This window comes from Silurus meridionalis, chromosome 11 (genome assembly GCF_014805685.1).
Source record: "Silurus meridionalis isolate SWU-2019-XX chromosome 11, ASM1480568v1, whole genome shotgun sequence".
Taxonomy (NCBI): Eukaryota; Metazoa; Chordata; class Actinopteri; order Siluriformes; family Siluridae; genus Silurus; species Silurus meridionalis.
The window spans coordinates 14,518,055-14,532,595 of NC_060894.1; the positions used below are offsets into that span (position 1 = coordinate 14,518,055).

The following is a 14,541-nucleotide window of genomic DNA, read 5'->3' on the forward strand; positions in this document are numbered from 1 at the left end:
TGCCCCCTTGTGCACACGAAACAAACTGCAGCCTTGAGATCTAGCATTGTCAGACATTTGGCAATAACCTTAAACAGAATTTTAAAAAATGTGAGGCAATCCTACATAATGTAAAAACCACAAACATATTAAAAGATGGCACAAACATAGTAGTTAATCTGCTCATTCTTAATACTTCAACAACATTTTTACATTTTTATCATTCATTAATCTATGGTCATATTCTCACCTGGCTTTAAAAAAAAATACAAATAAAATAAAAATCCACAAATCCCATTGGAAGCCGGGCTTAATCAAAATTATGTTAATATAATCAGTGGTATGCCACACACACACACACACACACACACACACACACACACACACACACTAAACTCAGTACAAGATTTAGAGCTTCTAAGACTAATGAACATATTTCTATAAATATGACAAAGATGCTCTCACCCATATCAATCTATTCATCTTAACTTAATAAACTTGCTTCATTACCTTTAGCTAAAAGGTAATTGTAGAAATGCTCATTATAATCAGTAATTTCACCAAGGCTTATAAGACCGGTATTAACTCCCTATCAGAGCAGTCAGGCATGCTGAGCTATGCTAATATCAGATAAGGGAGAACAATGAAGCTGTCCCAGGATCAGTGCACATTCTCTGTTACCATGGGAACAATGATTATTGGAGATCCCTATCAAAGCATAAGCATAAGAACTTTTTTTGGTTGAGTTTCTTTTGGCAATCCTGGAAGTCTGTCAGCTCAAGGCCCACCTCAGACAAGCTAAACTAGAGATTATCATCTTTATTGACACAGTTTAAGTGTCAACATTCCGCCTCTGTGTGTGTGTGTGTGTGTGTGTGTGTGTGTGTTTGTGTGTGTGTTGTCCCTAGGCAATTGCATTAAGACTATGCAGGAAGCCCAGCTTTTCTCAATTTCATTGGCAGTGGAGCGTTTTCCAAAGTATCTATTATTTATCCATCTTGCCGTTTTATTAAATTAATTGAAAAATATCTCACTGCAATATTGGGCTGTTTGTTCATTCATTAACTCTTTTACAGCAGACAGCGCAGCATTCATTAAAATTAACTCTGGTAGCCCCAACATATAGCTCACAGACAGCCATTGAAGCTTGTGCATCTTTTAGTTTTTTTAGCCGATTTAAAGAGAATGAATGATTACCGCTTACAGAACGACTTTTTAAAATTCACCATTATGAGATGCAAGACACACGATTTCACTGTATTTGAATGGGCATATGACTGGCATCTCAGAATTAAACATATTGGCCATAGTTGGAATCACTGGGAGATTGCTGTATTTGTCATTTGTATGATCCATCTAGCTGTCATTTCCTTACAATGCTTATGTTTTCCTAATATCCTACATGAAGTCTTAGAAATCAAACACAAGGGCAGAGCAAAATTTGTAAAAAGGATCTGTAATTCAGCTTTATTGGTACATTAAAATTTAATTGGCTGCATCTTTACTTTTAGTTTTAGATCCTATTTAATCAAATTTGTGATCAACAGATGCATATGAGACAATAATTTCAGAATTTATTTCCTAGTACTAAGTTTCACCTGTGAAGAATGCATTTGCTGTTAACAAGGATAAACCAACTTAAAGACCAGCGAGGTGTCAATTGTAAAAAAAAACAAGCTATTTTGAAGCCTAGAAAAGAGGAAAAATGTATAGCTAATTTGCAGTATTCTGAAAGAAAGAATTGGTGTACTAACAACCAGATATGGAAAAGGTCAGCAATGGAAAATAGCAAGCGATGATGACAGACACATTGTGAGAGCTGTGAAAAAAAACCTGCAAACAATTGTCAATAACATTACACATAGATTCTATAAGAGAGGAATGAAGGTATCCACTGTTTAAATAAGACTTCATGAGCAAAAATATAGAGAACATGCTATTATATGTAAACGACTCATCAGCAATAAGAATAAAAAGGCAAGATTGGCAAAGGAATAAAGAGATGAGCCAACAAAAGTGCAAAGAAAGAGAGGGGGTGTGTTTGTGTGTGAACAGTGAACATTCCCTAGCTGACATCCTTAAGGAAAGAATGTTTTTTTTTTGCTTTAAATTTAAAATTTAAAATTTTGTTTATTTACAGTGTTATATGTTGGCACAGCATTATTCATATAAAATATGCACAATCATTCATTTCAGAGGAAATACCTTGCAAAGATAATATAACAAACATGCTTTCCTGCAATCTGTCACAGATGTTATTCTTGTCAATAGTAATAGTAAACATTACAGTTTCACAATTGCTTTCCATGCAACCATGGGAGAAGCTGACTAACATGACACAGATCACAAATTCCATTACATCATTCAGAGCACTGAGTTTTCCATTGCATGAAGATCTAACAACAATGATATCTGTAAAATTTCAATTAAGACAGTCCAAAGCCTTCCTATTTTTATATATATATATATATATATATATATATATATATATATATATATATATATATATATATAATTTATATTTAAGTTGATTGAGAAGGCCTCTTCACACACAAATTAAAGCACAAGCACTTGTTAATGCAAGAGCACTGTCTGCGTGTATGATGTCTTGTCAGGACATTGTTAGTCATATCAGCAGTGCCTAATGTGCCACATGACTGCACAAACGTAGAAAGCTGATCCAGCAATTTGATTTTTATGCCATCTGATGAAAAACAGACTGATCAAGCTGGAGTCACTATGAGTCATTTTGTTAACCCTTAGACAGGTTTTAGCTTTTATAAATGGCACAAACTACAAAAGGTCTAATGGTTGGAAGATCAATTTTATCAGGATAAAAGTGATAAGCAGGGAATTTTTTTTTTTTAATCATGGCAAAGAAATTAGATTTGGAAAATATTGATCCCATATGATTATCTTTGTGCGTTGTGTTTTTAATTTTCTTATATTTCAAAAGAATAGGGATTGTTCACAATGCTCATTTAATACCACAAAGAAGTCCAGTTCTTTGCTTTATGAGTAGATATAGTTAAAAAGAAAATCTACAAAAAATACAATTTGATAATACCTTTTCAAAATATACTTATATATATATATATATATATATATATATATATATATATATATATATATATATATATATATATATAATATAGTCCAGGCACATTAAACTTGACTTGCACTGTAAATGTATTAAAAAAAATGTTTTTTTTTCTTTCTTCTGTGATTGCTTAGTTTGTAGCACAGCCAAACTGTCAGCAGCTCCTAGCATCCCGCTGGTATGACGAGTTTCCAGGTTGGAGGAGGCGCCACTGGGCCGGCAAGCTCGTCACATGTATTTTTATCGGCCTCCTGTTCCCTCTCTTCTCCATCTTCTATCTCATAGCTCCCAAGAGTCACTATGGCCTTTTTATCCGTAAACCCTTCATCAAGTTCATCTGCCACACTGCTTCTTACCTGACCTTCCTCTTCCTCCTTCTTCTGGCCTCCCAGCATGTTGTCACCACTGAGTCGGATCGGCAGGGTCCCGCTCCCACCACAGTAGAATGGATGATACTGCCATGGGTGCTCGGTAACTTATACCAAGTTCTTTAGTTAAATATATCTTGAAAATACAAAACAAATTAGAAATTTCTGGCACAGAGTGGCATTATGGACAAAGCTGTTAACATGAGTGGGAAGAAATGCAGATGAAGTGTTAGAAACATTAAATGGGTATGATATCTTGTGAGCTGCAAAACTGATATTCATTTTTAACTTTATTGTTTGTAGGTTTTATCTGGGCTGAGATCAAACAGATGTGGGATGGCGGCTTTCAAGATTATATACACGATTGGTGGAACCTCATGGATTTTGTCATGAATTCTCTATATCTAGCGACAATCTCTCTAAAGATTGTAGCTTTCACAAAGGTAAAATTAATAATTGAAAATTGCACTATAACCAAACTTTTTTCTTGGTTTTATAGTAAATTGGTTATTACATTGAAGATGAAATACAAGGTTTAAAAGATCCATCATAGGATTAATGTTTTCCTACTTTTCGTTCCAGTACAGTGATTTCAAGCCCAGGAATGATTGGGAGATGTGGCATCCTACACTGGTAGCAGAGGCACTATTCGCCATTGCCAACATCTTTAGTTCTCTGCGCTTGATCTCACTTTTTACAGCTAACTCCCATCTGGGACCGCTGCAAATCTCTCTGGGTCGCATGCTATTGGACATTCTTAAATTCCTCTTTATCTACTGCCTAGTGCTACTAGCCTTTGCAAATGGCCTTAACCAGCTATACTTTTATTATGAGACGGATGCTTCAAACAAAACAGGGAATTGCAAGGGAATTCGTTGTGTACAACAGAATAATGCATTCTCTACGTGAGTGACAGCATGTCTCAATTTACTGTGTGTTCAAAAATAATCTGCGCTCCATGCTAGAAGTAAACCGTCTCCTTTGATTCAATTTCTTTTGCAAAATTTCAGGTTATTTGAAACCCTCCAGTCTTTGTTCTGGTCCATATTTGGCCTTATCAGTCTGTATGTGACCAATGTAGACCCAGGACATCAGTTCACAGAGTTTGTTGGAGCCACCATGTTTGGAACCTATAACATTATTTCTCTGGTAGTGCTTCTCAACATGCTGATTGCCATGATGAACAACTCCTATCAGCATATTGCGGTGAGGCTTATATTTTTTTTTATGCCTGGGGTGTCAGACATATGACTATATTCATGCAGACACATGTATACTTGTACTTTCTTGTTATGTATTGTTGCAACACTGCATGTTGCTAATGATTTTGGATATATGCCACATTTTTTCCTGTGTTCATGGTCAGAAAGGAATGCATCTGCATTGACATGGCTGAAGTTGCACAACAGGGGTTGTAAAAACTCTGCTGCCAGAGTGGGGTTTTCAAACCCACTTTGGTTGCACTAACATTACCACCCACTGAGATGTTATTTTGTGCATTCAAAAGCCAGATTGTTGTCCTGAAACAATGATTTGAAAATCTTGTCCAATTTCCTTTGGTCTAATTTTGTGGATGCGCACTATTTATGTCACCCCATGTCATTATGAATAGGGCACTTATTTTATCCAGTTCAAATAAAAACAAAGAACTGACTTGTGCCTATTAAATATGAACCAGACCCTTGATGTGTCATTACATACAGAACATCATCAAATCTTTTTTTATTACACAAGTAGAATAAGATCACAGCTGGATTTAGAGCTGCTGCTCCCCTATCATTCAGTGTAAATGTGTTGAGATCAATTTATTCCCATGAAACTAGACGCATGAGAGTTGATAGCAGAAGTCAGTTTCAGTTAAGCTTTAGCAAGTAATTATAATACTAATAACACTACTACTAATAAAATTATTATAAGACAATAAATGTCAATAAAACTGTTTCAGATGACACAAAACAGCAGGTTTTTTTGGTTAGTACCATCCAAAAGTGGTCGAAAGTAGAACCAGCTCACAGCTACTTAAGGCTTGCTGATAGACACAGGGAGCAAAGGCTAGCCTATCTGGTTTGATTACACAGAAGAGCTACTGTAGCATAAATTGTTAAAAAAGTTAATGCTGACTTTAATACAAAGGTGTCAGGACACTGAGTGCATTGCAGTACCTATGGTGACCCCTGTCAAATAACAAATCACCCACAATGGCAGTAGCCTTCTTTAGCAAAATGCCTTGCCACACTGCAAAAATGATAACAGTTCAAGAATAAAGAAACATGGCAAAGAGTTGTAGATAATTGCTTGGCCTAAATATTTCTCAGTGCAAACAAGCATCTGTGATATGTGCTGGAAAATCATCTCCAGGTTACGTAGGTAACCATGGTTCCCCATAGGAACAAGGGGAATGCTCCCGCATTGTCCATGCTCTAAATCACGTGTAATCAGTCCAATGGCATGACCAGGAAGCTATTAAAAACCCATGGAGTGAAACCAGCACTAGCTTCTAAAAAGTAAAGGAAGCACTGCATGGATACAGGCAGTGTGGCATGGACATGTAGCGTCTTGCACGGGGAACCATGGTTACATACGTAACCTGGAGACGTTCCCCTTAAGGAACTCGAGCTGCGTTAACAACACTTTTGGAACAAGAGTCTAATAATGCCTGACTGACCAATCCCTGCCTAGTGTGGATGGGCACAGCTAGGCTGAAGGATAGAGGAGCCAGGAGAGGCACTAAGGTTAAGGCTATGAAACCTGACAAAGGTCAGCTGGGTGGACCAGCCCGCAGCGTTGCAGATGTTTTGGAGGAAAACTTCAGAGGACAAAGCCTTAGAGGCTGCCACACTCCGAGTTAAGTGAGCTCTGACACCTAAAGAAGTAGGGAGACCAGAGGACTTATACGAGGATGAAATAGCATCCACAATCCATCTGCTGGCCGTCTGCTTGTTCACAGGGAGACCGCTCCTTCTAGTGCAGATGAACAGCTGCTCCGACTTCTCCACAGTTTCGTTTTGTGGACGTATATGTCTAGTGCTTGCACTGGACACAGTCGGTTGAGCTTGTTCTGGTCTAGGGCCTGAAAAGGAGGAGGGGAGAATGCCTGGAGAATGCGGGGAACTCTAGATCGTACCAAGGCCTCAGCCTCCGGGTACCATGGAGAAAGCAGTTCACCAATGGGTTATTACCCAGCGATTGCCCCACAATGGGGGTCATGACAGGCTGCAATGGCAGGCACTTAAACCTTCAGGATGGAAGGAGCCAACCCTTTGGCGAACTGTTCTTGAAGGAATTCCAGCACTGGGCCGACCAGGCATTTAACTGAATCTAAACAGTGTTGTTCGCACCATGCCGTAAACAGGCGCAACCTGTGGTGGAGACACCAGCGGCTAGGAGCTGTGCCCCCTTAGGGGCCACAGCCATAGCCTCCACACCTCTGGGCGGGGGTAAATTACTGTGCCACCTGCCGCCTGACAAAGAAAATTACTGTGAATTACTGTGCCCCCTGACAGAGAAGATCCCTCCTGAGAGGAATCTCACAGTGAGGGAAAAACCATGCCTGCCTGGGCACTGTGGGGCAACAGGGGGAAAGGCGTACAGGGGGACATACCATGGGGTGACAGGGGAAAAGTCGTACAGGCGGGGCCTCGGCCAAAGAGAATTTGGGGTTGTTAGGGTTAACCAGAGGGGACAGTGTGATGTATCTTGAGTCGCAAACAGGTCTACCTGTGCACTGTGAAATCTCTCCCAGATTTGCCCCACCACATCCTGGCGGAGTCGCCATTCCAAGGGCCTCGGCCCTTGTCCCGAGAGGACGTCTGCTCCCTCATTTAAGTGGCCTGGGATATACACTGCCCTTAAGGAGAGCGGCTTTCCCTGGGCCCACAGGAGGATCTGACATGCCAGCTTGTACAGAGAAGGGTCTTATGTACATTAGCCCAAGTGGAACCACATTGGCGCTGCTGCCATCAGACCCAGCAGTGTTTGAAACTGTTTACAGTGTGTGGCTGGCCTTCTTTCACTCTTTTGATGGCCGCATGAATGGATTCAACACCGTTAGGAATCCAGTTCTATGCCTAAATAGGTGGTTTTCTGTGATGGAGAAAGCACACTCATTATGGCGTTCAGCCTTAACCCCAGCTCCTTCATGTGGGCAAGAATGACATCTGGATGCTGGACCGCCAGCTGCTTCTATTGAGCCAATATCAACCAATCATCAATATAATTTAAAATGCAGATGCCCCGAAGTCTTAGCAGGATGGATGCCGCATTCACACTCTTTGTAAAGGTGCGGGGTGAGAGGGCAAGACCGAACGTAAGGACCCGGTATTGGTAAGTTTCAGCCCTGAAAGCAAACCTCAGGAACTTCATGTGAGCTGAAAGGATGGATACATGAAAGTGCAACCTGTCACTACAAAAAGACTACCTACAAGAGAGCTCCTTTTTCATTCTACACAGAAAGGCCTAGAATCTAGTATTTTCTCTCTCCCCATGGCCAAGTTTGATATTATGAATCTTATAATCACTGCTTCTGGGAATCCAAATGACAAGCAAATTGCATTTCTAGTTGGTAATTATGCAGTGTAGGACATGTATATTTATATTATAACTCAGACCTTAATATGGAAATCTTGGTGTGACATGCAGGCTTGGGACAACACCAAAGGGGCTCTTTATTTGCGGTCATTATTTTGTGCTAATGTTAATATGCTGAATATTTAAGTTTTTTTTGTTACTTCCATAATTTTGCTGTTTTTACTGCTTCATAGGATCATGCTGACATTGAGTGGAAGTTTGCTCGAACTAAATTGTGGATGAGCTACTTTGAAGAGGGAGGCACTTTGCCTACTCCATTTAATATAATCCCTAGCCCAAAGTCTGCATGGTACCTGATAAAGTGGATCAGGCATCACATTTGCAAGCAGACGGGATCCGAGAGAACTGAGACTTTTGGCACACTTAGTGTAAGACTTCAACTTTTATCTCTTATATTTTGATGAAGTTCCAGGTTATCATCCTATATAATTGATCATAGAATATAAATACAATACATTATTATTGTTACATGTCAATGTGCATGACTCTTTTGCAATAACATCAATGCTCGGAGCCTCATTGCCTTAACACAAAGCAAACCCAATTCTGTGAAACTGTGGTTTCAAGTCAATAGTCAAGTCATTTCCATCCTTCTTACAGAGGAGAGCTGCAAGGAATGTCCACATCAATCACCAGTATCAGGTAATGATTTATTTTTTGAAGCCAATACCCATTATTCCTGTCTGCCTTTGTGCTGTCCTGTATATCAACTCTTCAGATGTGAATATATTCACCTTTCATCTATAAGGCCATAAATCAAACTTATGCCATTTCCACTGCGTTTCTAATCTTGGTACTACAGATGCGTTTAATGCCCTGTTATGCCAGGCATATGAATCAGAACTCTGACAGTCTGAGCTTATATTGTTGGCTATTGGCCCTTTCTGTCTTGTTTCAAATTTTTGCAGGAGGTTCTGCGAAACCTGGTAAAGCGGTATGTGGCTGCAATGATTAGAGATGCCAAGACAGAAGAAGGTCTTACAGAAGAGAATTTCAAGGTAATTAAATCATCTTATATTAGCTACATTGGTGCAGCAATAATGGAATAAACAATGTCTTATGTTTTTCAGGAGCTAAAACAGGACATTTCTAGTTTCCGGTATGAAGTTTTAGGAATGATGAAAGGAAATAAACCAGGACTACAGCCGTCTAAAGGAAGTACAGGGGCCTCAAATATGGCCTATTCTGACCATCCAATTAAGTCTTCAAAAGCTTCAATTGGAGAAAAAACAAAAAACAAGCCTAAACTTTTCAGTGTCACTGCCTCTATTCTTCAACAACATTCAAAAGCAAATTCAAAGAATACAGAACACTGCCTGGCTAACGGGTCTGTCCCTACTGCATCAGAAATTATTTCATGCCACAGGACAAGTGATTTCTCTGGATTGTATCACCAAATCCGACATAGGGGGACAAATGATCCAGGTAGGATTTATTCAGTGTGTGAAGAGGTTGGAGAGTCAGATACAGAGGAACCAGGGGAGAATAAGAAGAACGACAATACTTCTGAGTTACCGAATGTGAACAAGGCCAATGAAACTGAAATTGATGGAAGAAGTGATGAAACAAAACAAGTGGACAAAGAGACAGAGGAAAAAAACAGGTTTTCTGACAAACCATGTATATGTGATGGAGATGTGAATGACGAGAGTGGTGAAAATGATGAAGAAATCAGCAAATTATAGTAGCCTACAGCCATTATGGGAAGGACAATCAGACTCCAGTTAAGCCAAACTGTAGTAGCTTTTTTGTCTGAATTGTTACATATTTCAATTCCATTTGTCTGTCATATTAGGAGTATTCTAGGGATTAGATGCTGGTAGATTGGCCACAAGAGGATATGTTGCCAGTAATTTTTGTTCATCAGTAGCCTTTGTTTGGCTTTAGGTTTTACCTTTGTTAACCATATCTAAGATATTAAAATGTATTTATATAGAGGATCACCATTATTTATTATTTTTTTTTTTTTGTTACATATAAACAATAAAATTATTTTCTTTGAATATAACAGCTTATGAAGTTGGGATCAGAGTGCAGGACCAGCCTGTATATCTCTCTACAAGTATCTCTCTTGTATAAAGAATTATCCAAATAAAGTGTTACCAACACCTAGAGGCAGAAAAGGCCTCTTTATTAACCGTATTGGTAAAAGTCAAGTACTTGCCTAAGCTGACTCTGAATAAAAATGCTTCTGTAAATACTGTTACTCATTTTCAAGGAAATCACCTTTCAAAATTAAGTGGCCAACTCTGGATATGCCCTTGTCATTAGCTGAGAGATTTCATGTCTCCATACAGACTTCAATAGTATATTACTATGCAAATATTTTCATTAATCTTATAGAGCGTCACACTTGGAAGACAGTCATGATATTGTTTCAAACTGTTATGATATTGGTTTTGCATGAACAGACTGCATGTAGAATGGCAAAATAATAGTTTGGAAGATAGATCATGTTCTTGGTTAAGCATTTAAATTTTTTGTGGCATATATGCCATATACTTCAGTATAATGTAGCCTTTAATATCAGTTTGGTTGAGCTTGTCATATTTAACATGTCTTTCATGTGTTATTATTTAAAATCATTTTAACTTTTCACAACTGAAAAAACACATTACATTTTCATTCTTATAACATACTGGTGAATGTTTTGAAGCTGAGCTGTCTGTAGATTTTATTATGTCAGTATAATGAACATAGCATACATGTTTGCTTGAAGGGCCAGTGCTGTATGCTGAATATTTAAAAACTGAAAATAAATTTTCAAAATGTCCATATCTTCCCCGTTATTAGGGCACCATACATCAAAGGTACGTAAGCATCCTATTGTTATTTTAACTTCTTATTTTTCTTCCTCTGGCTAGGGTGTCTATGAAAAAAGTTTGACACAGAGGGAAAGGGTTTAACAAACATTCTGATAAAAATTGAGCAAAGTGTTTCCAATGCTCTTGTCAATTTACCCCAATCTTGGAATTTTTTTGGTTAGTTTTCTTTTTTTTTTCTAGTTTGCCTGTAATGGGTGAATAAGCCTCCAAACAGGAAGTAAAGCTATATTTAAGTAATGACTTTGTACCACTTGGCACTTTAAAGACCATGATTAGAGTTTAAGCAACAGATTTTTATAGCAGTTCCACCAGCTGATCAAAAGCTACAATAGCGTGCAAAAAAAAATCATATCTATCTGCCATTTTTGCCTCTTCTCCAATATTTGTCGAATCTTCAACAAATTGTTGCTCTTGTATGCCTGATACTGGATCATTGTAGGCCACCTTTCCATTGTGCACTGTAAAAATAAAAAAATTACATAAGAATACAGCTTATTGCATTAAAATGCATGGTATACATTTCTATAAAACCCAGTGCCACATCGTTACACATTTTCACTTCAGATAAGATAAAAATGAATTGCTCTTTCTCTCTTGTGGTGCTAATATCATTTTAAAGACCAAAGGCAGCTGAACATACTACATGAAGTCTACTTTGTATTATCATATATATTACATTTTCATTCCTTACTTTCTAAATGTTTTCTTAAGTTGGAATCCTAGAATCCTGAAGACTTATCACAATAGTCACCATTTACAAACCAAAAAGCATTTATGTTTACTTTGGTCCAAAATAGCTCAACAATGGTTTGTAGTCTATCAGTCGGTCCATTAGATCACTATTTTCTCAGAAATAACATGAACCACACAAAAGTGATTGCTGTCCATCAGTATTCATTCCACATTTAATAAAATAAAGATTACAATTTTTAATACAGCATAACATTTTAAATGATAAGAAATGAGACTTGTGTCAACAGGTAGTTTGGCCTACAGTTTATGAGCAAAATGCTCCAGCTGTCTCAGGTTTCAGATCAAGGGCTCATTGAGGACCACATGTTTTATGTCACTGAAGAAACCTATGAGCTGCGACTGAAATGGACCTTTCTGATGCTAGGCAGTACATTTCACTTTAGAATGGTTTTGATCTTGAGATTTTATTGTGCCCTGCAAAGATTTAAGGCTGACTGACACAGTAAAGGAGTCCCAAAACATAATCAAGCCTCCTCCATGATTCACAGTAGGTATTGAGTTCTTTTCTTAGAAACATTTCTTTTTGCATCCATGAACATACAGCTTTAGTGCCTTACCAACAAGCTACAGTTTTGTCTCATTTGTCCAAAGGACATTCTTTCCAGTGCTACTTTTATGGCGCCTTTTAATAAAACCAATGATTAGTGCAAACAGACACTGATGTACCTTGATCTTTGATTTCAACTTGTACCTGTATCTCTTTGGACATTTTCCTTGGCTCTTTTCCACCATTCACATTACCTTACTATTCAGTCTGGAGTAGATTTTTATTTCGTAGTTGTGTTCAGGAAGGTTGGCTACAGGACATGGGTCTTAAACATTTTAATAATATTTGCAATTATTGCCACAGGAGCATTAAGCTGCTTGAGGCTAGTCTGACTGTAAGAGCCCTTATCTTTAACATACTTTAACATACTGATTTTTTTCTCTGGCCTCTTGACAACAACTCCCTTTGCATTCTCTGGTCTATGTATAATGTGATGTACACAATGATGCCAAACAGCAGTGACTTCTTTTTAACATTTAATTATTCAGAATAAATGATTATAAGTTTGAAGACATGATGCTAAATAAAGAAAACAATTAGCTTGGAACATCACTGTAATTATTTATATTTCTTTTCTAGGGGTAAAAATATGTACATGCCATTTTAATGTTTTATATTATAAAAAAAAATTATTTGAATAAAAAATTAGAAGAATTTTTTTTTTTATTACATTTGGAATGAACAATTAGGAAAGCCAGTTACTTTTGGGATTACATGAGTCACTCCTATAATACGGCTATCCCCACCTCTCAGAATTCAAAACACAATGAAGTTTCTGATTTGTTCAATAGATTTTTCTCCTGAAAGCATACAGATGCTCAGATGCAACATGTAATGTGGTTTGTTGTTTATCTGTAAGCTGTTGGTCGACTTACAATTTTCACAAACTGTAGTAATGTTCCTGTGCACATACATAATGAATTATACACACATATCCAATGCAACTTAGAATGATGCTGTTAATGGCTTCCTTATTGCCTGTAGATTTATGCTCTAATTTTAAAAATACAAATCTTTACTATGCCATTATGATGCACACTGTGATTTTTAGTTTTATAGCATATAGTCGAAATATAATCTATATTTATATATTAAAAATTATATAATCATTTAGTCCAAATATTATTCTTGTATGATTCCCAGTATAATTCCTAACATGACATCTATGATTATTGCTTTATCAGTTATCTGATTTCTTATATGATTCCAAGTACTAATCAAGATATGACTATATATACGTTTCTTATGCTTTTATTATGATTCCTATAATGTTACATATTTTTTTATATACTGGCTAAACATTCAGAACTGAATTATTCGTATAACATTATGGTTCTTATGGATCTTATTATGGAGTCATATCATTCGTCTTATGTTACTGAAAAATCTAATCATCTGTCAATCACTCCTGATCAGTGGTCTAGTTAAAGAACTTTAACTGCATCATCTTTTTTTTTTTTTTTTTTTTTAACAAAATTTAGCTGGAATTGGTGCATTTTTATTTTTAATTCAGCCCACCCCAAAAAACTTCTGGGAAGTCTACCACCTCCTTCTAGCTTCTGTGGCAACCACCAGGGTTTGCTGTCATCGACTGAAAATGCTATACCGATCAACCAAAAGTCTATCAAATGGCTATCAAAAGAGCATTATAATTGTCATTGAATGGAACATTTTAAAGGTCATTGTATGACAAAAAGTCTTGGCTGTCTGGTTGTGCAAAATGAAATATACTGCAAATGATTAAACAAAGCAAAACTAAATATGTTTTATAACTAATCTTTTTTAGAAGTTTATGCGCAAATTAACAGGAACAAATTTTGATTATTTTGCCAAGAGTCGATACATGTGACTCATTATGTAGAATTTGATACTGATCTTGAGAGAGCAAACCTCTCTGAGACATGGCTGCTTGTATTAAAAAGAAAACTTCTTCCTTATTCAATGGAGAAATAATAAAAGTTCATATTTATAAATTAATAATATTAATAATTATTGATGATAATAATAGAAATAAAGCTGCTCTCCAGGCTTTGTAAACCACACCTACAACAGTCACCCACACTTGTTCTTGTAAGTAGTTTAAATTAGATTAAAATTGTTACTATTCTTTTCTTATTAATATTGTTATTGTTGTTATATTAATCCTTTCTTGTGTGCATGTGCATGCTTGCTAAGACCTTTCAACAAAGTCACAGAGTGCAATATAAGCAATAAGCACCTCTATATCACTTGCCATCTTCTACTCAAGGGCTAAAGATTTACTGTCCACCAAAGTTTCTGCTCATCACCCCTTCAGTCTGAGGGAGTAACCATAGTCATGAGCTCTTAATGTGTTTCCTCGTCGTTCCATGCTCTGTGAACTGCCCAGACTATCAAACTTTT

At 37.1% G+C, this 14,541-nt stretch overlaps 1 protein-coding gene across 1 annotated transcript in view; it reads left to right on the forward strand.

Annotated features, from left to right (window-relative positions):
• trpc4a (transient receptor potential cation channel, subfamily C, member 4a) overlaps window positions 1-11,345 on the forward strand; it is a 51,783-nt gene extending 40,438 nt beyond the window's left edge. Inside the window, exons 3-10 of the mRNA XM_046861467.1 lie at window positions 3,214-3,550; window positions 3,751-3,890; window positions 4,030-4,352; window positions 4,458-4,653; window positions 8,208-8,402; window positions 8,635-8,676; window positions 8,943-9,032; window positions 9,105-11,345. Of these exons, the coding sequence (XP_046717423.1) occupies window positions 3,214-3,550; window positions 3,751-3,890; window positions 4,030-4,352; window positions 4,458-4,653; window positions 8,208-8,402; window positions 8,635-8,676; window positions 8,943-9,032; window positions 9,105-9,719 (1,938 nt within the window). The 3' untranslated portion in view covers window positions 9,720-11,345. The remainder of the gene's footprint in view (window positions 1-3,213; window positions 3,551-3,750; window positions 3,891-4,029; window positions 4,353-4,457; window positions 4,654-8,207; window positions 8,403-8,634; window positions 8,677-8,942; window positions 9,033-9,104) is intronic.
• The last annotated feature ends 3,196 nt before the right edge of the window (window positions 11,346-14,541 follow it).